Here is a 25,745-nt window from a genome sequence, read left to right on the forward strand (position 1 = left end):
TTTTTTTATTGTTACAAATGACCGAACATTCTTGTGACTAAATCTTTGTGCACATCCTTACTTTGCTACTAGTACTATCACTACTGTCAGCTACAGTGCTAGGCACTATGTCAAGTACTTTATGAGCATTTTCTCATTTAATCCTTAATCTTATGTGGTAGCTAATGTTAGGTAACTACCCTATTTTGCAGAAGAAACTAAGGCTACAAGATTTTAGGTAACTTGTCAAAGGCCAACCTGCTAGTAAGCGTTGGAGCCAGGATTTGAACCCCAGCAGGGTGACTGCAAAGCTTGAACTCGTAAGCAGTATATTTATTACCTCTGACATTGTTCTTTTCATACTGAAAAAAGTTCTTATTTCTCTCATGTTAACATTGTACTCTTACTCCTTCCACCATCTTCTGCTCAATATTTTGCTCCTGTTTATAGCAAAATTCCTCAAAAGAGTTGACTGTACTCAATATCAACAGTGCCTCTCCTCCCGTTGTCTCCTATTTACTCTCCTGTAATTACTTTTTTCAGGTCACCAGTGACTAAGTCCAGTGATCAATTTTCAGTTCTCATTTTACTCCAGGCATTATTTGACACAGTTTATCACTTCTTCCTCCTTGACATAGTCTTTATTTGACTTTTGAGTGGCCACACTCTCTTTGTTTTCTTCCTGCCTCACTGTCTGCCTTCTCTCTTCTCTCCCCACTTTCTTTTTTTTTTCTATTGAGATATTATTGACATAACTCCCACCTTATTAATGTAGAAGTGCCTCATGGCTTAGTGATTGGTCCTTATTTTCTCGTACTTCCTGATGTGGTGATCCCGTCCAGTCTCATGGCTCTAAATACCATCTTTGTAGCAGTGACTCCTAATTGGAGGTGGTGAGAAATGGTCATTTTTAGTTAAATATTGAAAATAATGCCATACTTACCTTCTCAATTCCAATTTTGTCTCTCCAACTGCCCATGTGGCATCTCCACTAGAATATCTAAGATGGGAACCCTAACCTGTTCACTGAATCCTGTACTATACATAGTTTTCCCATCCAAATTGATCATTGCTCTGTCCTTCCAGTTGCTTAAGCCAAAAATCAAATTGATTCTACTTTGTCTCATACATTTCATTCAATCTGTCAGAAAATCCTGTTGGCGCTATCTTCAGTATTTATCTAGAAATGACTATTTCTCATCACTTCTGTTGCTAACAGCAGGTCTGAGGCTCCATTATATCACCTAGGTTATACAGTGGCCGCTTAACTTGTCTGTCTCTTTTCATGCCTGTCCACAGAAAGTTTGAGAAGTCAGATCATGCTATTCTTCTCTTGAAAGCACTCATGGCTCCCCATTTCGCTAAGAGTAAAAGCCATAGTCTTTACAATTACGTGCTTGGCCTTAGCAGCTCTGCTTTGTACCTCTCTGAGTTTGTTTCCACGACTCCTCTCCCTGCTTGTTCACTCCATTCCACTGCCAACTATATTCTCAGCTTAGGACCCTCTGCCTGGAATGCTCTTTGCCCAGATAGCCCCTCTCTGATTCCTTCACCCCATGCAAGTCTTGTTTATCTGTTACCTTTTCAGCAAAGCTTATCTTGATCACACTGTTTAAAATGACCCTTTCTTTTCTCCATCGCATATACCACCTTCTAACATGATAAAAAAATTTACTTATTACAATTATATTTCATTTACCATCTTCCTGTCTAGAATGTTAACTCAACAAGAACAGGACTTTTTTCTGTTAAGTTTTGGAAGGATGCCTGGCAAATAGTAGGTGCTTAAATATTTGCATATTGAATTAATCTTAATTCTGTCTCTGCGGATACATTTGTAAATGTATAATTGTGGAGTCAGTAGGTGTATTCATTTTTAAGACTTTTGATATAGATTAATTGCCTTCCAGATTGGTTATTCCAGTTTTCATTCCTACCATGATCATATGAATAATCAGACAATCTCACAGTTGAAACTCTTGTTTTGGCTTCTGTGACTTTACATTACATTGCTGGGTCTTTCCTTGCTTCTGTTTCCTTTGCCTTTGGTGCAACTTCTGGTTATTCTTGATTGTATGGTGGACATTTCTTCAAGTCATGCTGATCTTTCTTTTTATACTTTTATGTTAGTGAACTAATCCAAGCCTTTAGCTGTTTATTTCACGGAAGCAAAAATCTTTATATCTGCTTGTCTTTATTCTCTCAGTTAAGCACAATATGTGTTCCAGCTCCCTATGGGACACCTCTACTCATTCAGCTTGATGTAGTGGTAGGGCATCACTTCTAAAACTGAATTTTTCTTTTTTTCTCTCTCAATTCTCCCTTTTTGGGAAGAATGACCATTTATCCAGTTTTCTAGAGCAAAGACTCAAAACCATCTTGAATTTCTTTTTCTTTTCCTTTTATATCTTATTAGATACTAAATTCTACTCATTTGTTCCTTTCAGTTTCTCTTAACTCTTTTTTTTCCTCCCATTTCCTACAGTGTCCCTTCTTCATTTTCTAGAGTTATTACCCTTAGCCAGATCCTTATACATATCTGATTTGTGGTAATTTCTTTCTAAGTAGTTTATAAACAGCTATCTCGTAAGTGTTTAGAGTATGAGAGTTCTTGTTGGAGTTCTACTCTGTTGATTAATTACAGCTTTAGTTGGGTTGAGCTTCAGTGGAAGTAAGAGACATAAATTTGGTATGTTCCCCTTTTTAACTAAGGGAAATAGTTTGAGTAGTGACCTTGAAGAAAGGAGCATATTAAGAACAATGCTGAGCCAGTGATAAATTTGAATGTCAACTTGGTTGTGTACTAAGAAATCAATAGCAGTTCTGTGTCAGTTCAGCAGACGTAGTCTGCCATTTTACAAATTACTATTAGTCATAGATTTCTATATCTAAATTAGCTCTTACTAGACATTTTTATTTTATTTTTTTAAAGGTTAACCATATATATATATATTATTGTTTTCTTTTTGATGGGAAGATTGGCCCTGAGCTAACATTTATTGCCCATCTTCCTGTTTTTTTTCTCCCCAAAGCCCCAGTACGTAGTTGTATATCCTAATTTTAAGTCCTTCTATGTGGGATGCCGCCACAGCATAGCTTGATGAGCAGTGTGTGAGTCCATGCCCAGGATCCAAACCAGCGAACCCTGGACCACCCTTGCAGAGCCTGAACTTAACCTCTATGCCACTGGGCTGGCCCCAGTAGACACTTTTTTTTTGTTTTTAGTGTATTACTTTTTTTTTTTTTTTTAAAGATTTTATTTTTCCTTTTTCTCCCCAAAGCCCCCCGGTACATAGTTGTATATTCTTCGTTGTGGGTCCTTCTAGTTGTGGCATGTGGGACGCTGCCTCAGCGTGGTTTGATGAGCAGTGCCATGTCCGGGCCCAGGATTCAAACCAACGAAACGCTGGGCCGCCTGCAGCAGAGCGCGCGAACTTAACCACTTGGCCACGGGGCCAGCCCCCCAAGTAGACACTTTTATAGTTGCTTTATATTTGCCCCCAGCTCTGTCAATGTGCTTACTTTTGACTTGCGCATGACATAATTACATACATCAGACTACTGTTTGGTTTTATGGTCATAGTCTTTGATTTGTCTGCTCTATCTGTATGTTTGTCTTCAGATTATAAGCTCCTTGAATCCAGGAATCATGGCTGGTTGACTCATGGCATGTTAATGCCATACAAATACTGGTTGATGACTGCTTTTTTTATGCTGGTGATGTTTGGTGATGATGCCTTTCTTATGTATTGTATCCTTAGAATCCGGATAATACTCTAATTCTAACTCTTTGGGAAATAAAAGTGATGGCTTAAGGTACTTCAGAGTTTCTTCTGCTTTGAACCTTTATATGAAGTATTTAGGAGGGAAAAGTTAAGCAATGTGTTTTCTCATTCTCTTCCAGCATTTGCTCTTGCAGAATTGATTGACAATTCATTGTCTGCTACTTCTCGTAACACTGGTATTAGAAGAATACAGATCAAATTGGTAAGAAAATAGTACTGTAGAGCAATTTAGCTTTTTTAGAAATATTACAGGTTCGTTGGGGAAAAATTAGAAAATAAAGTAAAAGTGGAAATAATTATCTGATGTATCTTCTTGCTGAAATTTTTTCATGTGCCCTTTTTTCTGTGCATATATGTATACATGTATGTGTGATCATAGTGTACATTTTATTTTTTGTGATCTTCTACTTTCCCTTAACAAAACATTGTAGACATTGTCATATCATGAATATTCTGCAATATAATATACCATTGCTACAGTTTGGTTTATTGTCTTATAGTATAAGTTACGTAATCAGTTGTTGAACATTTAGACCTTTTTTTTCTGTATTTTTGCCATTGTTAGCAGTGGTGACATGATGAACATCGTTATAGGTCTTTGTATACATCTCTGGTTAGTTTCACAAGCTAAATTCTGAGAAATGGAATTTCTGGGTTAAAGGACATGAAGAATTCTAAGACCTTTGATTTATACAGCTGAAGTGCCTTTCAGAAAGTTGTGTTAATTTACAGTTCCACCAGCAATATATGAGTGAGCCCATTGAATCACTATTTTTATATTAAACTTTTCATGTTTTTAATATTGATTTGATTTTTCCTGTCTTTTTGAACTTATTTTATTTCATAGCATTTTGATGAAACACAAGGAAAACCTGCCGTTGCAGTGATAGATAATGGAAGAGGAATGACCTCTAAACAGCTTAACAACTGGGCCGTGTATAGGTTGTCAAAATTTACAAGGCAAGGTGACTTTGAAAGGTTAGAAAACCTTACTTTTTTTTGGGCAGCTGGGTATTTTAATAAGGATAAGAACTCTTTTATTTCTTTAAATTATACACGATACATTGGAGATTTTGATGTCAGCATGTTTATTTAGTTTTTTATATTATAGAATTCTTGTGATCAATACTTAGAAGTAGTCAAAACTACAGAAATCATATTGTGCCCTTCCACTGAACGATTCTTTTTTCCTTTCCTGAGGTATGTAGGAGTTATGTTGATATCTTGAGTACTTTGGAGCTTTTCTGCCTTTTCTTACTGACTTAAGTTTGATGGAAGCTGTGTAGTTGCTAGAGCAGTAGAATGATTTTAAAATAGGCTTTAAAAATCACTTGATACCACTTGCAAAATGTTTAATGAACCACATGTAGTTCTGTTGAGCTCATTATTGCTCCACTTTCAGGGCTCTGTGTTAAAACATTCACAGTTGTTAGGGAATAGAATCTACGCAGGAGTTTTGAATCAGAATATGTTTGTGGAAAATATCCTGAATGAGAATGTCATAGAGGAAACAGAATATACTAGAAGCTCTCAAAGATATAAAGATTTAGGTCCTTGGGTTATTAGCTGAATTCTATTAAGAGCAGTGATCCACAAGTCTTTTGATATTTTGAGATATGGTGTCTACTTCAGAAAACATACTTGGGAAGACTGTTGGCATTCTTGTTAGGTAGTTAGTATTTGTTCACGTCCTGTTTTGCTCTTTGCTGTGTCAAGGAAAGTCACCCAAGTTTAAGGATCAGTCTCAACAGTGTGTTAAAAATTAATATAGTTAGCACATTTACCTTCTCATTTCTGAAATTATTGCACCCTCAGAATTTTCATCAAATTTGTAAAGACTTAACAGTGATGAGAGGCAACGTACTGAAGAACAAGGGCTCTGGAATTATTTGACCTGATTTGAATTCTGATCTTACTAGTTTTATGATGTTGGTCAAGGTACTTCTTTTTGTCACCATTCACATGTCTATAAAATGAGAATAATGCATCATAAGGTTTTGTGAAGAACAAGTGAGTTAGTACATGTAAACCTTAGGATAGAGCCTGGCATATAGTAAGTAGTTGATAAATATAAGATATCATTTTGGTTATTACTTCTCATTCTTGGCCTCAGACTTTTCTACAGCCATTCTTCTTCACTATTTTCACGAGTACTTGTCACTTCAAGGATTTATAAAATAGCCGTAGAGAAGGTAAAGGCCATTGTCTTTTATAGTCTAAAGATAGATTTCAGCATATGATAGAAATATCAAGTAGAAGGGAAAGGGGAACAGATGGTAGATTGGGCAAAAAGTTCAGAACAGTGTTAGTTAAATCAAATGGAAGAGTAGAGTCTATAGTTATTAAATGAAGTTAAATCTTAACTGAATTTATGGAACATTCACTCTGATTTTCCTCTGGATTTTAGCACAACACAAACTTTTAAACTTAGTCTAAATCTTAGGGACGTTTTGTTTAATTTTTGGTAGAAATCTACCTGTTGCTGGTTTTGGTTTTAGCTTTATAGATATTGTGTTCAGTAAGTAATCAATTGTTGTTATAGTTGTTATGTACTCATACTATCTTTGAGTCCAATATCAATCCCTTGTCCTACTCCAATTTCTGTTAGCCTCAAATGTACTCTCACTCCCCTGTCTTCTACTCCTGTAGAAAAAAATCATCAGTTGCTTTAACTGCTTCCACTTTAGTTTTTACTGGATACAAGGGTGGATGTCATGGGAGACAGACTATGGAACAAAAGGAGAGACAGCCTGAAAGTGCAAAACAGCTGACTGACTTGGCTTGTAGCTTATGTTGTAGTAGAGGGAATAACAGAAGTAGACACACAAAAACATTTATAAGCATTTCAGTTATTGATTATTGCTGTTAAGAAAATGTTGAGTAATGTGTTAGAGCCTAATTGCCATCTGCTTTCAGTAAGGTCGTTAGAGAAGAGGGCAGCCTCTTTGAGGTTGCATTTGAGTTGAGGCGTGAATGATTAGAAGAAAACACCCAGATGAAGATCTGAGGGAAGTGTATTCCAAGGAAAAGGAAAACCAGCAAAGACAAAGACTCTGAAATTGTGATCAGGTGGTTTTGTTTGTGAGACAGAAAGACGACCAGTCTGGTTAGAACATAGTATATGAAGGGGAAGATAGAGGGAGATGAGGTAAGAGTTCTAATTTGGCAATATTCTTTATAGCTCTCACTCACCTTGGTACTATCCCTCCATCCACCCTTCTTATTTTGAAAAATTTCAAGCCAAAAAGTAAGTTGAAAGAACAGTTTTAGCACTCATGTATCCTTCACCTAGATTTATCAGATGTTAACTGTTTGCCACATTTGTTATCTTCTCTCTGTTTATCTGTCTGTATGCACATGCACATACACATATTTTCTCTTCCTAAATCATTTGAAAGTAAGTTGCAGACTTTGTGACATTTCACTACTTAATACTGTAGCATGTATCTCCTTCAGAGAGACATTCTCATAAATAACCATAATACTATTATCACATCCAAGAAATTTATTGTTGATTCAGAATATCTAATGTCCATATTCAGATTTTTTTCTCTTTGTCATATCTCTCTGGTCTCCTTTATTCTATAAAAATTCCCCATGTTTGTGTCTTTCATGAAATTGTCATTTTTTTGGTAGAGTCTGGGCTAGTTGTAGAATGGTTCAGAACCTGGATCTGAGTGTTTCCTAGCCTTATTCTTTTTTATTTTCCTGCTTTTTCTCCCCAAATTCCCCAAGTACATAGTTGTATATTTTAGTTATGGGTCCTTCTAGTTGTGGCATGTGGGATACTGCCTCAACGTGGCCCAAGGAGTGGTGCCATGTCTGCACCCAGGATCTGAACCGGTGAAACCCTGGGCTGCTGAAGCCAAGTGCTCAAACTCAACCACTTGGCCTCGGGGCCAGCCCCTGTAGCCCTATTCTTTTCCTCAGCATTTTATGAACATTTTCAAACACTGAAAAGTTGAAATTCTACAGTGAATACCCAGACACTTATACCTAGTTTCTACCATTGAAGTTGCTTTACCACATATCCGTTTGCTATTTATCCCTCTAACCTTCAGTTCATCTTATTATTTTTTTAATTAAAAAGAAAAATTTGAGGAAGATTAGCCCTGAGCTAACACCCACCACCAATCCTCTTTTTTTTTGCTGAGGAAGATTGGCCTTGAGCTAACATCTGTGCCCAACTTCCTCTATTTTATATGTGAGATGCCTGCCACAGCGTGGTTTGATAAGCGATGCATAGGTCTGTGCCCAGGATCTGAACTAGTGAACCCTGGGCTGCTGAAGCAGAGTGCACAAACTTCATAGCTGCGCCACCACATTGGCCTACAGTTCATCTTGTTTTTTGATTCAGTTCAAAGTAAATTACAAATATCAGTAAACTTTCTCAAGCATTGATATGATCTAGAATTCAAATTTTTATCTTTTGAGGTGAAATTTACATATAGTGAAATGCTCACGTCTGTCTTAAGTGTATCTTCATTGAATTAATTTATTTTTTTATGGCCATATAATTCATATACCATAAAATTCACCATTGAAGTATACAATTCAGTAGTTTTGAGGATAGTCACAAATTCTGTAACCATCACTACTAATTCCAGAATATTTGCATCACTCCAAAACAAACCCTGTACCTGTTTGCAGTCACTCTCTATCTCCCTCTCTCTCCCCTACTCTGGCAATCACTAATATAATTTCAATAGTTGTTAGTCTGCTTTTTAAGTTGTTTTTCTTAACATCTTAATTTACAATAGTCCAGTTTGGATGATGCCAGCTTAATGTCAATAATATATAAAAACTTCACTCCTATATAGCTTTGTTCCCCTCCCACTTATTTGTATTATTATTTTTATATAAATGACATCTTTCTACATTGTAATCCCATCCACACAGTTTTAGATAATTCTTTGTGCAGCTATCTTATAAGTCAAATAGGAGAAGAGGTATAAAAAAATACATTTATGCTGTCTTTTTCTATTGGTCTATGTAGTTACTCTTTATTTCTTCTTGTATCCCAGTTACTTTCGAGTGTCCTTTCATTTCAGTCCATAAGACTCTTTTTAGTAGCTACTCTAAGGCAGATCTACTAGTGACAGATTCCCTCAGTGTTTGTTTATCTGGGAGTGTCTTAAACTCTCCTTCGTTTTTGAAGGCTACTTTTGCTAGATAAAGAATTCTTGGTTGATGGTTTTTTCTGTTGGCACTTTGAATATGTTAGCTCACTGCTTCTAGCTCCATGGTCTCTGCTGAATAATCAGCTGTTAACCTTATTGAATATCCTTTGTATGTGACCAGCCACTTCTCTCTCTCTCTGCCTTCGAGGTTCTCTCTTTTTCTTTGGCTTTTAACAGTTTTGTGATTCTGATGTGTCTAGGTTTGGGTCTTTTTGAGTTCATCCTATTTGGTGTTTGTTGGTCTTCTTGGATGTGTAGATTAATGTTTTCATCAAATTTGGGAAGTCTTTGGCCATTATTTCTTCAAATATTCTTTCTCTCCTTCTGTGGTTCCTATTTATATATCGGCATGCTTGATGATGTTTATAAGTCTCTGAGGCTCTGTTCGTTTTTCTTCATTCTTTTTTCTTTTTGTTCTTCAGATGAAATAATCTCAATTGACCTGCCTTTTAAGTTCACTAATTCTTTCTTCTGCCAACTCAGATATGTTCATGAACCACTTAACTGAATTTTTCATTTCAGTGAAGTGGCTTCAGAATTTCTTTTTGGTTCTTTTATTTATAATTTCTGTCTTTATTGATTTTCTCTATTTGATGAAACACTGATCTCATACTTTACTTCATTAGACATAATTTCTCTTAGTTCATTGAGTGTGTTTAAAATAGCTGATTTAAATCTTTGTCTAGTAAGTCCAATGCTTGGACTTTTCTCCAGGACAGTTTCTACTGACTGCTGTTTTCCCTGTGTGTGGGCCACACTTTACTATTTCTTGTAGGTGATAATTTTTTGTTAAGAACAGGACATTTTAAAATAATATGGCAACTCTGGAAATCAGACTTATCCACCTCCCCAGGGCTTGTTGTTGCTTCTGTTTTTTTGTTTGTTTGTGTAGTGACTTCCCTAAATTAATTCTGTAAAATCTCTCTTCTTTATCTTGTGTTGCCAGTGATGTCTCTGCTCAGTTAGCTTAGTGGTCAACCACTAATTGGACAGTTCCTTACACGTCTGGAACCACTAAGTCACCCAGCTTTTGCTGAGGGGTTCTGTGTGCATACTGGGCTGTTTTTAATGTTCAAGGAGGCAGTTCACAACTCTGCCTTACCCTTTGCTTCTTACTTGTGTAGAACCTCAAAGTCAGCCAGAAATGAGAGATCTTTCTTGAGTATATGTACAACCCTGCACGAGTGTGACCTTCTCGATTCTCATGAATATGTTGGAGCTTTTAAAAAACACTATGGACCTCTTATTCCTCAGTTTTTCCTTGTAAGTTTTTGGCCAGATTCTTGTTTGTTCCCAACTGATTTGATTGCCATAGTCAACTGTGATGATAAACAATTACACTGACGGTTTTTGACAAATGACCCAGGGGAAATGGATAAAGCATGCTAAAACTATACAGAGCTAGCTGTTCTTACTGAGATTCAGCTGTGTGTCTTGAATAAAACACTCCTTGGATTGGTTAATTTTTAGAGTTCTGAAAAAGTTGATTTTGATAGTTTTTTGGGGTGTTCTTAACGTTTTTATCAATGAGTGGGTGTTCGTAGGTCCTTACTTTGCTATTCTGGAAGTGCTCACTCTAGTGTCTGATTTTTAACAAATGCATACACCTGTATAATCCAAACCCCTATTAAGATATAGAATATTACGTAGAAAATTTACTCATGATTTGGGCACTGTTATAATCACTGCCTTTGAAGTTACATTAGATACCTAGAACATAGTTGTGATACTGTGTGTTCATTTAATTGTTTTATGGAAGAAAGAAGGGTGACATTAGTTAGATCTGCTGGGTGGCCATAATTCAGGTATGTGTTGGATCAGTGCTACTTTCTGCACTTTCAGCTTGCTCAGCAATTAAAAGGCTCTCAACTCAGGGAGTCATTTTTGGGAAAATAAAGATAGTGCGCCATATGGCTCACTTCCCATTGCCGCTTTTAGATTGTAAGAATGGGCTTCCAACAAGATTTGCCCTAATTTTCCTAAAGAAAAAGCTTGTCTTAAATGTTTTTCTGCGTATTAAGATGAGCTTTTGTTTACTTTCTGATGTTTGTATTTACTTGAATTTAAAGAATGAGTATGTCACATTTAGACATCCCACTTTAATTTGGTTATTTCCATTGTCTTGCACATTTATTCCAGAAACTCTGAAAGAGATCTGAGGCATTTGTAAGTTTTGTTGGAAGTAAAGTTTTCTTCATTGTGGCTGTTTTATTTCCCCTTTGGTAGATTTGAGATAGTGAGATGTAAATATACGTATATAGTCACTCTACCATATTTCCTGGCAATGACTTTTATTGTTTTTAATTTCTTTTACTAATTTGATCCTCTCTCTTGTTCATTTTTCTTAGTTTCAACACCTTTTATGACTTGTATCAATGGAGATTTTCTTTCTCTGTTCTAATAAATCAAATACTCTTGTCTCACACAGATAGAATGTCCTCTTATATTGTATCAAGAATATGAATATCTTCTGAAAAATTCTTTTGGACTGTGATGTAAATTTATTCCTGAGGGAAGTGACTTTCTAAATTCTCCAGAAGACTGCTTCTATGATGCAAAATTGTTTCTCAAGGTCTTAGATTATTTTTCTGCTTTTGTTTATCTTCATGAAGGAATATTTATATAGCCCTTGAATATAGGTATAGGGATTTTGCTGGACTCGTTTATACAAGTCTAAAACCTGCTGGAAATTTGTATTTTCAGCCTTATTTGCCATGATAAGAGTTTTTGCCTAGGTTGGGTTTGCATGGATGGTTTGGGTTGAAAAAGGAGACTTACTGCCTAGTGATTATGTGTCCATTCCTAATCACCGAACAGAATTCTTTAGTTTTCAGTCAGAGTAAGTAGATGTGTGTCCTTTTATCTCTGAACTTCCCTCTCCTTAAACTTTTGTATACTTCCACATGTTTTTTAAGGAGAATATTTAGGGGAGGGTATTTTCAGACTATTTCCTAGAAGTATTGCCATAGTAATTAAAGTCTTGGAACCCATTTACTCTTTTTATTTTTCTTAATAGACATTAGGTCCATAGAATTTGAATCATAGTTCTTGCTTTATAACAATTTATCAATTTAGGCCTTGCCCTTTTAAAGTTTATTTGTTGAAAAATTTAATAAGTTAAATAACCAGAATCTACCACCTAATCCAATAAGGAGAATATTTCCTGTAACTTACATCTGTGTGCTCCCTTGTTCTATTTCTTTTCTCCCCACCAAAATTAACCACTGTCTTGTATTGTTTTTCTGTTTCTTTGTTTTTCTAAAAATATGTTTATCCAATTTTGCTTACTTTTTGATATTATGGAAAAGGGTAATCATACTGCATGTTGGTCTATGAGGGACTTGCATTTTCATTTAATATTGGGTTACTAAGATTTTATCTTTTGTAGGTCTGTAGTTCATTCTTTTTCATAACCATATAATCTTTTGTGTATACCGAAAAGAAATCTTACTGTATTTGTCCAGTCTCTAGCCAGTGGGCATTTGGCTTTCCCCCCAAGTTTGTGAGTGATAGTGTCTTTCATGTGGGTGTATGTGTGTAGTGTGTTGTGTTATATGTGTTTCCTGGTCCAGATCTGTATACATTCTTATGTATATGCCTAAGAGGGAATTTGTGGGTTATAGAAATGAATGTTCCAATTTACAAGATAATCGCAAATTGTTTTCTAAAGTAACAATTTATACTTCTACCACTTATGAAAGTTTGATAAAACTCACTTAGGAAACCATTTGGATCTGGTATGTTTTGGTGGGAGCAATTTATAACTATTGCTTTGATTCCTTTAATAGAGTTCTAAGAATAATTAGGCTTTCTGTTTCTTAGTGATTTAGTTTTGGTAAGTTATATTTTTACTAGGAATTAGTCTATTTCATTAAAGTTTCAAGTTTATTGGCATATAGTTGTTGGTAATGTTTTCAAAGAACCGGTGTTTGCTTTGATAAATTTTCTTTATTGTTTTTCTGTTTTCAAATTCTTTGATTTCTGCTCTTTATTATTTATATCTTTCTTGCTTTGGGATTGTTTTGCTCTTTTGTAGTATTTTGAGGTGTATTCTTAAATTATTGATTCGAGACCTTCTTTTCTAAGATGACTATTTTCTGTTACAAATTTTTTTCTCAGAACTACTTTTGCTGCGTCTCACAAGTTTTGATATGCTGTATTTTCACTTTCATTCAGTTCTGTGTAGTTTTTATTTCCCTTGCAACTTGCTCTTTGATGCATGGTTTGTTTTAGGAATGTGTTGTTCAATTTCCAAGTATTTTCAATAGATTTTCTTGTCTTTTCCAAAACACTTTAAATAGTTTCTGTCATGACAACTCTGTGGAGTAAGAAGAGCAGATGATGTCCTCGTTTATTAAGCGGGGAGAGGTGAATGGCTGGTCTGTCTTCACTCAGCAGCATTGTGCAGTCATGGTTTGCAACCAGTTATTCTGATTCTTGGATACATTGAGGTAAAACATTGCCCAGGAAATCCCCGGAAGGATGTATCTTCCAGCAGCTCCTCTTATGCTGCACAGCAAGGGCTCCCCAGAACCCATTTTAAAAACAATACGGATTTTGCTTTGGTTATGATGAGGTAGTTTGCAGCAGACTGCTTTCTAGCCAGAAAAAACTGAGATAGCTAGATAAAATGAAAATTAGTTTGAAGGCATAGGAGAACTGTTGAAACAACCAGGATTGGGGAGGGAGGGAATATTCCAAAAGCGGGGAAATCTCAAAGATCCAGCCAGTACAGGCACATCTCATTTTGTTGTGCTTCACTTTATTGTGCTTTTTGCAGGTCCTTTTTTTTTTTTTTTTTTTTTATTAATGTTATGATAGATTACAACCTTGTGAGATTTCAGTTGTACATTATTGTTAGTCATGTTGTGGGTACACCACTTCCCCCTTTGTGCCCTCCCCCCACCCCCCTTTCCCCTGGTAACCACCTATCAGATCTCCTTGTCAATATATTAACTTCCACCTATGAGTGGAGTCATACAGAGTTCGTCTTTCTCTGACTGGCTTATTTCGCTTAACATAATACCCTCGAGGTCCATCCACGTTGCTGCAAATGGGCCAATTTTGTCTTTTTTTATGGCTGAGTAGTATTCCATTGTGAATATATACCATCTCTTCTTTATCCAGTCATCAGTTTCTGGGCATGTAGGTTGGTTCCACATCTTGGCTATTGTAAATAATGCTGCGATGAACATAGGGGTGCAAGGGACTCTTGGGATTTCTGATTTCAGGTTCTTAGGATAGATACCCAGTAATGGGATGGCTGGGTCATAGGGTATTTCTGTTTTTAGCTTTTTGAGAAATATCCATACTGTTTCCCATAGTGGCTGTACCAGTTTGCATTCCCACCAACAGTGTATGAGGGTTCCTTTTTCTCCACAACCTCTCCAACATTTGTTGCTCTTGGTTTTGGATGTTTTTGCCAATCTAACGGGTGTAAGGTGATATCTTAGTGTAGTTTTGATTTGCATTTCCCTGATGATTAGCGATGATGAACATCTTTTCATGTGTCTATTGTCAATAGATTTTCTTGTCTTTATGTTGATTTGCAGTTTGATTTCATTATAATCAGAGAACATACTCTATATGGTTTCAGTTCTTTTAAGTTTGTTGAGATTTGTTTTATGATCCAGGATATGACCTATTTTGGTGAATTTTCTATGCATCCTTGAACAGAATGTGTATTTTGCTGCTGTGGTGAGGAGTGTTCTGTAAATGTCATCGATTAGATTCTGTTGGTTGATGATATTGTTCAGTTGTTTTATATTCTTGTGGATTTTCTGTTGGTGTGTTGGTAACTAAGAGAAGTATAACTTATTTGCAGATTTGTTTCTTTTCTCTTTTCAGTTCTCTGAATTTTTACTTTGTGTGTTTTCAACTTGTGTTATTTTGTATATACGTAGAACTGTTATGATTTCTTGGTGAACTGACACTTTCATCATTGTGTAATGCTGCTCTTTGTCCCTGGTAATTTTCTTGCTCTGAAGTATATTTTATGTGATATTAGTATAACCACTCCAGCTTTATTTTCATTCATGTTTGCATGGTGTATCTTTTCTTATCCATTTTTTAAAAAACTACCTATAACATTGTATTTGAAATGAGTTTCTTGTAGGCAAATATATAGTTGGATCATTTTTTTATTCACTCTGCCAATTTTAGTGTATATGTACCATTACATTTTCTGTAATTATTGATATATTAGGACTTAGGATCTCATGTTTTAACTTTCTATTTGTTCCCTTTGTTTTTCCTTTCTCTCTTTTCCGGCCTTTCCGTGGTTTACTTAAACATATTTTAGTATACTATTTCTTTATAGTGTTTTTGAGTGTATCTTTTTTTTTTTAATAGTTGCTGTAGGGAATACTATATACATACTTATTAGTTTACTAGTACAGACGTTTTACCACTTAAAGAGAATTGCAGAAATCTTACCAATTTATTTAGGTCTTTTAACTCTCTCCCATGTATAGTTTTCTTAAGTGTTACGTCTGCATACATTGAGAACCACATCAGATAATGTTATTTTCATTTCAGCAGTCTAATAATTTTAAAAACTCAAAAGGAGAAAAATATTCTTTTACTTACCCATGTATTTGTTTCATTGTTCTTTATTCATTTCCTGGTAATATTTTATCAACTTTGACGTTAATATAGCTACTCCACCTTTCTTTTTATTATTGTTAAAATGGTAACTCTTTTACTAACCTTTTAGCCTATTGTCTCTTTATATTTAAAGAGAGTTTCTTTCAGGCAGCATATAGTTGTGTATTAAAATTTGACAATCTCTGCCTTTTAACTGGAATGTTTAGACCAATTACATTTAATGTGATTATTGGTATGTTTGAAGTTAGACTTACATCTTTGTTATTTGTGTTTTATTTTTCCTGTTTTCTTTTTTGTCTACCTTCTTTCAAATTGAGTATTTTGTCTGTGTGTGTGTGATTCCATTTTATTTCCTTTGTTGGCTTATTAACTGTTACTCTGTTTTGCTTTACTGGTAACTTTTGGATTCATAGTGTACACGTTTAATTTATCACAGACTATATATCAAGTAATATTACACCATTTCACATATAAGTACATCACAGTAGTACCATCCATGCCATTTACCCTGTCTTCATCTTTGTATTTTTATTTTTATACATTTTATGTTGACATATATTACAAATATCAAAGTATATTCTGGTTGTGTTGCTTTAAACAGGATTCCTTCTAGCTAGTTATCACATGAATCACTTCACATATTTATCTCATTTTTTGGTGAAAACATAAGTTCTACTACTCAGTAGATTTCAGTTATACAGTAAGAGTGTTATTGACTGTAGTCAGTGTTATACATTAGATCCTCAGACCTTATTCATGTTATAGCTGAAAGTTTGTACCCTTTTACCTACCTCTCCCTATTTCTCACACTCCCCAGCCCCTGTCAACCACTTTTCTACTCCATTTTTATATTTGTTTTAAGTGTCTTTTTCTTAAAAATGTGGTGAAAAAAGTGTAACAAAATTTGCTGTATGACCATTTTAAAGTGTACAGTTCAGTGGTGTTAATTATGTTCAGAATGTTTTGCAATCATTACCATTATGTATTTCCAAAATTTTTCATCCCCCCCAGACTAACTCTGTACCCGTTCAGCAATAACTCAATTCTCCCTACCTCTAGCTGCTGGTAACCACTATTCTGTTTTTTGTCTCAATGAATTTACCTATGCTATGTACCTCATTTAAGAGGAATCATACAAAATTTGTCATTTTTTGTCTGGTTTATTTCAGTTAGCATAATGTTTTCAGAGTTCATCAGTGTTGTAGCATGTATCAGAACTTCATTTCTGTTTTGGCTGAAGTGTGTAGCAATACCACATTTTGTTTTCCATTCATAGGTTAATAGATACTTGGCTTGTTTCCATCTGTTGTCTATTTTGAATAATGCTGCTATGAAAATTTGCATAAAAGTATCTGTTTGAGTCCCTGAGTCAGTATATGTTTTCCCACATAACTTACTAATTCTTGTGGTCTTCATTCCTTTGTGTAAATCCAAACAGTATTGTTTTAATTTCTGAAGGTCTTTTAACAGTTTTCCTAACTCACATTTGCTCTTGATGAACTTTTTCAGCTTTTGTACATCTGATAAAGTCTAGATCGCTCACTCCTCTCCCTTGCCCTTTAAAGATATTTTTACTGAGTATAGAATTTTTGGTTGACTTTGTTATAAATGTCAGTACGTTAGAAGTATCACTCCATTTTCTTCAGGCTTGTATAGTTTATGATGAGAAAGCTGTTGTCATTCTTATCTTTGTTTTTCAGTATGTATTGTGTCTGTTTGCTCTGACTCTTTAAGATGTTCTTTTTATTGTTAGTATCTGTACGCTCTCTGGTGTTGGGGTGTGTTTTTGTTGGGAGGGCATTGTAAGTGCATGCAAGTTGTATGGGGTGCTGTGTTTGTGTATTGTGTGGAGGCATTTTTTGTGTGTTGTGTAGGGGCAAGTTTGTGTCCATGTTTTGTGGAGATGGGTTTGTCTGCAGCAGTGGCTTTGTATGTTGTGAGGGGGGAGTTTTTTTGTGTAGTTTGTTTTGTAGCTCTGGTATTACAGTATCTCCCCTGGTCATTGTTGTCTTTATTTTGATTATTGATATATAGGGTGAGGACTTCTTATGCCAATTAAAATATTTATCTCTTTTTTTGTTTTGTTTTCTCTCACTTTTTAAATTCATTGCATCTTTTGTTGTTGCTTTTTAAAATCTTATTGGACCGTTTTCCTCTCTTTTTTTTTTTAAAGCTTGGCACCTGAGCTAACATCTGTTGCTGATCATCTTCTTTCTTCTTTTTTTTCTTCTTCTTCTCCCCAAAGCCTCCCAGTACATAGTTGTATATTGTAGTTGTAGGTCCTTCTGGTTGTGCTATGTGGGATGCCGCCTCAGCATAGCTTGATGAGCAGTGCCATGTCCATGCTCAGGATCCGAACCAGTGAAACCCAGGCCACTGAAGTGGAGCACACAAACTTAACCACTCGGCCACGGGGCCAGTCCCACTGTGGACTTTTTTTATGTATCCTGTTTGGGCTCTTTTGGTCTGAATCTGTGGAGCCATGTCTTTTAGTGGTTCCAGCATATTTGCAGCTGTTATTTATTCTGTCTTCTCTTTCTGTAACTACACTGAAAACTTGTTTGAGATATTGTCCTTCAGTCATTCATGTCTTTTAGACCCACTTTGATATTTCCATTCCTTTTCTTCCTTTGTTTCTTACGGGTAAGTTCTTTGAATGTCTCTTTGCATTTTCTGATTCTTTCCAGCTCTGCCATATCTGCTCTCTAACCTTTCCATTTAGTGTAATACTGGTTCCAGCCTCACTCTCAATTCTCTTTGTTTCTGATATTGGGAAATGGTGTCCCTGGAGACCTTGCCTATATTTTGAGAGACCAGGGACACGTACTCTCTAGAGTGTTGTTATGGTGCAGTGGAGGTTCACTCAGAGCTCTTCATATTAAAAGCTCATGGATACATGGAAATAATCTCTTTACTGTAATTCTCATTATTCTTCAGACAATACTTTAATGAGTTTTGAAGAAGTAAATAACTTTGAGGGGAATATTGTATAGGCATAAGAATATATAAAGATATAGATATTTATTTAGCCCTGTTTGCTGCGAGATTTTCTGATTTAGTTGGGTGGGCCCAAGAATTTGCATTTCTTAAAGTTTCCCAGTGATGCTGATGCAGCTGGTCTGGGGCATAAACCTGAGAACCACTGGAATAGATGATGTCTTGATTTTTACCTCTGATTATTTTACCTTTGAATTGAGGTATTATCTGGCTTAGGGATCATTTTATTAATGCTTAATAAAAGTGCTATAACAATTTCCTTTGGCGCCTTGGTAGCTTGTTTAAAATCACAGCATTAATGTGATGTTTTATTTTAGTGATCATTCGGGATATGTTCGACCAGTACCAGTGCCACGCAGTTTAAACAGTGATATTTCCTATTTTGGTGTTGGGGGCAAGCAGGCTGTTTTCTTTGTTGGACAGTCAGCCAGAGTAAGTAAAAAGTTTTCTTATAAGTGAAAGTTGATCAAAATATTTTGAGGTTCTCTCTGTCTAAGTGGGTTAGCCAGTTTAACTTTTAGGAGTTTTTAAAGTACTCTGTTTAATATTTAACAGATGATAAGCAAACCTGCAGATTCCCAAGATGTTCATGAGCTTGTGCTTTCTAAAGAAGATTTTGAGAAGAAGGAGAAAAACAAAGAGGCAATATATAGTGGATATATTCAAAACAGAAAGGTACAATACATTTTAACTCATTAATTGTAAATTTATTACTTTGGATGGATGATAGGACAAAAGTGTTTTTCCATTTTCTATCTAAAATATTAATACTAGTACTTTAAAAACTTGAAGGTATGGAATTTTCAAATTACTTAATTTTCATTCTTTTTCCTTTAATCCTCTGAATAGCATAAGTGATCATTTATGTGCTTTCTCAGGCTGAAAGTCTTTAGACAAGTTTTCTCATAAAGCCAAGTAAGCTTCCTGGAAATTGCTCATAAGATTGTAAACTTTTCTCCTTGCACTGAGTTAGAGTTTTAAAATCTTTGTTGTATAATAACCACAGAACTAGAGTAGAAAACAGTGAGAGGGTCATAGACTTCTAGGAAATCAGAGCTCCAGAGAAATAAATGATCGATATATTTCTGTTAAAAATTTGCTTTCAAATTCTCATTTTAATAAGGAGAATGTTAACAAATTTGAATCTCTGTGGTGAGTACATGGTATTTATTGTATTATTCATTCAACTTTTCTCTGTTTGAAACATTTTAGAATTTTTTAATTTTAAAATTTTTAATTTTTAAAAATCCTTTTCTGATTGTAAAACAAATTATAAAAAATTTTGTAATCAAATATAAAGAAAATAAAAATAGTCTCAAATGCCAGGAAAAAGTGTAACATATCTAATTGAATTTCCTTCTAGTCTAACTTTTTTATTATGTACTTTTAGTTTGAACTCACTTTTTTGTTTTTTTTTAAAGATTGGCACCTGAGCTAACAACTGTTGCCAATTTTTTTTTTTTCCTGATTTTTCTCCCCCAAATGCCCCCAGTACATAGTTGTATATTTTTTAGTTGTGGGTCCTTCTAGTTGTGGCATGTGGGACGCCGCCTCACCGTTGGCCTGACGAACAGTGCCATGTCCGCGCCCAGGATCCGAACTGGTGAAACCCTGGGCTGCCAAAGTGGAGCGTACGAACTTAACCATTCGACCGCAGGGCCGGGCCCCTAGAACCCACATTTTTTAAATTAACATTTATTTTTCATTTTATAAAATGTTTTGGCACACAACACATTTTTAATAGCTTTGTTGTATTTTTTGGCTGAATGTTCTGTGATTTAACTATTTTGTTTAGCGTTATTTAAAGGATTTTAGTATAATTATAAAGACATTGCCATGAATATCTTTGCATAATATTTTGCATGAATTACAATTCATTCTTAGTATAGTTTGTTAGAATTTTAATAGCTGTGACAACGAATTTGAACTTTATAAATATTCTTGGTATATATTAGAAAATCACTTTTCTGAGAGGTTGAACCCAAATCAAATACACTCCTAATGGTAGTGTAAGGAAGTGCCTATCTGATCATTTCCTTATTTTTAAAAGGAGTTGGGGGGGGGGGGCAGCAAAATGTTGATAATTTAATAGGTGAAAATAATACCTTTTCTTTCATTACTAGCTGGCTGAATTTTTTTTCCATGTTCGTTAGCAACTTTTATTTTCTCTGTAATTTAGTATTCTCTCCAGGAAATTTCTTCATTTTGCTCATCTCAGTTTTTCTTCTTTAAATTTATTGCATTTGTTTAACAATTTACCTATCTTAATATATTTATATAACAATATTCCATCCTTATCTTTTCCATCTTATGTTACTATCACACAGCCCTATGAAATATGTTAGTGGAAATATTTGCTATGTTAAAACTGGTGAAAAATAGGAATTGAAAATTTAAATGATTTTCAAAACTGTATGCATATGATAAACCTTGGATTGAGCTGAGGTCTCTCGGTTCTTCATTTCTGCCAGCTTTTCCTGTGTTTTGTGCTTAGTTCATCCCAACAAACATTTCTTGGGTACTGTTTGGTCCCTAGTTCTTTTCTTTTTCTGACCAGTCCATTCCAACCTCCTTTTTTTGGCTCTTCCTTTTTCCTTGACCTGTTAGCAGTTATTACAGTATGTGTGGGGTTGGTGTTCTTGATCTATAACCAGCAGTCTTACTTTTTCTATAGGCAGTGTTTATGTGTGTATATGTACATATGCCGCTTAATATCAGCAGTTCTCAAATCTGTATTTTTTGTCAAGACTTTTCTCTTAAGATTGAGACACTGAATCAGGCTGGACTCTAAAGGAAACAAACAATTCAAGGCACTCTAAATAGAAGAGGGTTTAATAAAGGGAATTAGATGCTTACATGATTATTGGAAAAGCTGAAGGAATGAACTTTAGGCTGAGCCTTGCAGAATGATGCCAGGACACTCAAACTGACCTTTAAGGGATGCTGCAACATCTGCTATAATCATGGACTTGGAGGACCACCACTGCATCTGGAATTCAGAAACTCACTGCCTTATCTGTGATCCAGGAGTTGGAAAGGTTTTGCTGCCACAGATTTTCCAACACTGGACCACAGAATTTCTGACCATAATCACTGCTGTATCAGTGCTGATGCTTAAAGCTAGAACTTTGATACTGGTCTTTCGGTACCTTGCATGATAGAAAACCTTCAAGAAATCTCAGGAAATGGCCTCTGCCGCATTTTCCCCTTCTAAATCTTTGGCTGGTATATCTAATTGGTGAAACCTAATTTGCATTCACAATCCAAAGTTTAAGAGTCTGAGAAATAGACTTTTATGGCTTTCCATCCTCTGCAGCCCAGAAGGGGACAATAAAAAGTGGTACAAATGGGTGGCTGAATACCAACTGATCGTATCTAGCATGCTCATTTCCAATTTCAATTAGATGTCCTACTCTAGATGTTCCATAAATAACTCACTTTTGGTACATCTAAAATAAAAAATATTATCTATAAACCTTTCTTATTCTCTCTTTTCCCCTTAACTACCCTTTTCAATTAACAACATGCGCTGGTCAAGTAGTTAATAATTGTAATCCTTATTGTTAATCTTCGCCACATTTAATTCTGTCTTTTAAAATAGGTTCTTTCATCTACCCCCTCTTCCACCCATTTCCATTGCTGGATTCAGCCATTCCAGCCTCATCTTTCATCATCTGTTTATCATATACTCTAAACTACCTTGTTTCCCTCAAATCTTTCATGTTCTCTTTGGTCCAGAGTATTCTTATTAAGTCATCTATTGGCGAAATGTCACCCTCTTTTTAATTATCTCCAGCTCTTGGTTTGTGTCTTTATAATGGTGCATTGTTTTGTAACTGTTTGTTTCTCATCTCCTACTAGATGGAATTTGTAGGGAGGAAGGACACTGTCTTATTTATCTTGAACCCTCTCTTCCTCGTTTCCAGGTTGAGTCATATAACTTAGAAGGTGCTTGGTAAATATTTGGATAATGAACCTGCATCATTAGTAAACCCAGGCTAACCTACTAACTCTCAAAGTATATGAAATATAACTCGTATATTATGTATTGTAGCTGTAATATTAGAGATTTAGTGTGTAGGGGTGCATTGGAATGGTTTTGGTTTTTATTTATTTTTATTAAGAAAGTAATAATACATACTTATTAAAAAAATAAAATCAACCAGTTTCCTAGACGTAATAGTTCAGTGTATATCTTTATCCTTACAAGTTTTTATGTATAGATCGACATACATAATATATAAGTACATACATATGCATGCAACTATATGTATATATGCATGCAATTTTTGACGCATATAGACTCACAGTAAAAATTGAGAAGTCTGTAATTCTTATCCTCAAACACTCCTCCTTTCCTTACTTCCCTTCTGGCAAGCTATAGATATTCTCTGAAAGTGAGCTGTGAACCAGGATGATTTTACTCCCCTTTAAAGACAATGCCTTTGGTCTAAGCCAGCTGAGTTCAGGTTGTATCCTAATTTTCTTGAACATGGAGGGCTGGGCATTGGTCCTGACCAAGTTAAGTGGTAGATATCCCAAGCAAAGACTCATTCCCACCTAGGGTAAGTGTCCTCAGTTTTTCTTGGCATTTTTAAACTAAGTCCAGTCCTGCACCGCATAATGATGTTTTGGTCAACGATGGGCTGCTTGTGTGACTGGTTCCATAAGATTAGTACTATATAGCCTAGGTGTGTAGTGAGCTATACCATCTAGGTTTGTGTAAGTACCGTAGGGGAGGAAGAACTTTTCTTCTATACTTCTAGGTTCTTCTGGCTGATCTAAGAATTAAATTGACGTGAGGGGCTGGCCCTGTGGCTGAGTGGTTAAGTTCATGCACTCTGCTTTGGCGGCCCTGGGTTTTGCCAGTTCGGATCCTGGGCATAGACATGGCACGGCTCGATAGGCCATGCTGAGGTGGCATCCCACATGCCACAACTAGAAAGACCCACAACTAAAATATACAACTGTGTACTGGGGGGACTTGGGGAGAAAAAGCAGGGAAAAAAAAAAGAACAATTAAATTGACATGAGACAGATTAATAGGAGACAAACAAACAGAAGTTTAATAACATGTGTATATGGGAGAAACCCATGAAAGCCAGGTAAATCACCAAAACCACCAAAGCCTTCACTTTAAATACCATCCTCAGTTAAAGACAAAAGATGTTGGGGGTGGGGACAGTCAGGGACTTCAAAGGGAGGAGGACAATTCACGGGTAGGTGAAAAGGAGCAGACATTTGGAAAACAAGTATTTGGCCACATGGAAACAGAAGAACACAGAGGGGAGCCCAGCAAACAGGCTTTTCTGTTTTCCTCCCTGTCTACCACCTAGTTCATGTTATGCTAAGGTGATAGCTCACTTTCTGAGACAGATTTTTATATCTGAATTCTTTGAGGCACTTGAGGAGGTAACAAGAAAAGCTTTGAGTCTTTTGTGAAAAATAATCAGCCTAAAATAATCCTCGTGTTAAAGAGACGCATTTTGGGGTGGCAAATTTTATTCCCCTTCAATACAATCTATGATGTTTGCATGACTCTGAAATTGCTTAATGATGCATTTCTCAGAGCAGATCCCCATCAAAAGATGCATGAATGTGTTAATTTTTCTGTACTTTTTCCTTTATGATTCTAAAATTGGTTTAGCATTATGGTATAGGATACTCCTTTATGTATGCCAGTTTAGCAGTTGATGTAAAAGTTTTCTTTCCTCACAGCGCTGTCACACACTCAGCTGATGTGTGTTGGGTCATTCTCCTTCAAAAGTCTATTGAAGCCTGTATTTGAAACTATCCAAGTGAATCACATTAAAAGTCAATGTAAATATTATTTGTATAATTACAATTAAGTTGTATGTAATCTGTTCACTCTTGTAGCCATCTGATTCTGTTCACATTACAAATGATGATGAAAGATTTCTACATCATCTTATCTCAGAGGAGAACGAAAAAGATAGCTTTACTGCTGTGGTTATCACAGGAGTACAACCAGAACACATACAATACTTGAAAAATTATTTCCCTCTTTGGACAAGACAGTTAGCGTAAGTAATTATTTGTATTTGACTCAGGACCTGTTTCTACTTATCTTTTTTAAGACAGAAAATATTACAGATCCCTTGACGCCTTTTAGCTTCTACTTTGCTCCTGTCCCGTTTCCTTCCCTCCAGTATGGTAGCCAGTACTCTAATGTTAGCATTAAAACGGTTCTCTAGTCTGTAAATGTTTATTGATCACCTGGAATGTATTGGTCATTATTTGAGGCATAGCCTTATTGACACCTATGATAAAATTTAAAATAAACTTCAGAATTTATCAAATTCAGCACCATCACTGTCATATCCTCCTTTTGTGCTTCTTCTCTATAGCACCTATCATAATCTTCCATACCATATGTTTTACTGATTTTTTTTGTTTGCCTTCTCCCATTGGAATATATTTATTTATGCACTGCTGTATCCGCAGTGTGTCCTCTTACATAGTAGATGCTCAATAAATGTTTATCAAATGAATGCATCAAGTCTATTAATATAAAAAATATGTATATGCCTATATAGCATGTTAGTAATACTGAAAATAAATCTTTGTGTATTTTTAAATTTTTAGGGGGTAGAAATTCTGTTAGACCAAATTGAATGGATATTTATTTAATGGCTTTAAGTTTTTTCTCTGTAGCTATATAGATAGACCATTTTCCATTATTTCTGTTTGTCTGAATTACTGCATCTTGCAAAAATGGGTACATCTACACAAAATTTATGTTTTTTTAAAAAAAAACTTCACGTTTACCCAAAAGGCTGTCACACTCAATTTGAGGTTCTCTGTTTTATACATAAATATATGTTAACAGAGTTAAAAAATTTTCCTTTTATGGGAAGATAAATTTGGTTTTAGGAATACCTTTTTTCTTGAATGTTGATGTTTATTGGCCCTGTCATCTGAGAGTTTTAAATAGTACATGGGAATTTTTCTTCTCTCTATATTTTATTAGCTATTTTATAATTATAATTTCTCTTAACTGAAGGAACTCAGTGTACATAACACATAATTAGAATATACTCTTGCTCTAACAAAGAATAACATAACTTTAACCATTCTTTGAAACAGATGGTTGCTAAGCTGTTTTATAGCACCCTTAATCTATGGTTGTAAACTTGTTGATTATGATGTTAGCACTTGAGATGTCTGAAGAAAACCT

The 25,745-nt window shown here is 35.3% G+C and overlaps 1 protein-coding gene across 1 annotated transcript in view; it reads left to right on the plus strand.

Annotated features, from left to right (window-relative positions):
- The window catches only part of SMCHD1 (structural maintenance of chromosomes flexible hinge domain containing 1), a 137,500-nt gene that overhangs the window by 13,289 nt on the left and 98,466 nt on the right, over positions 1 to 25,745 (plus strand). The window contains exons 4-8 of the mRNA XM_023647549.2: positions 3,884 to 3,966; positions 4,612 to 4,742; positions 18,865 to 18,979; positions 19,103 to 19,222; positions 24,425 to 24,591. Coding sequence (XP_023503317.1) covers positions 3,884 to 3,966; positions 4,612 to 4,742; positions 18,865 to 18,979; positions 19,103 to 19,222; positions 24,425 to 24,591 — 616 coding nt within the window. The remainder of the gene's footprint in view (positions 1 to 3,883; positions 3,967 to 4,611; positions 4,743 to 18,864; positions 18,980 to 19,102; positions 19,223 to 24,424; positions 24,592 to 25,745) is intronic.

The sequence above is a fragment of the Equus caballus genome, chromosome 8 (genome assembly GCF_041296265.1).
Source record: "Equus caballus isolate H_3958 breed thoroughbred chromosome 8, TB-T2T, whole genome shotgun sequence".
Taxonomy (NCBI): domain Eukaryota; kingdom Metazoa; phylum Chordata; class Mammalia; order Perissodactyla; family Equidae; genus Equus; species Equus caballus.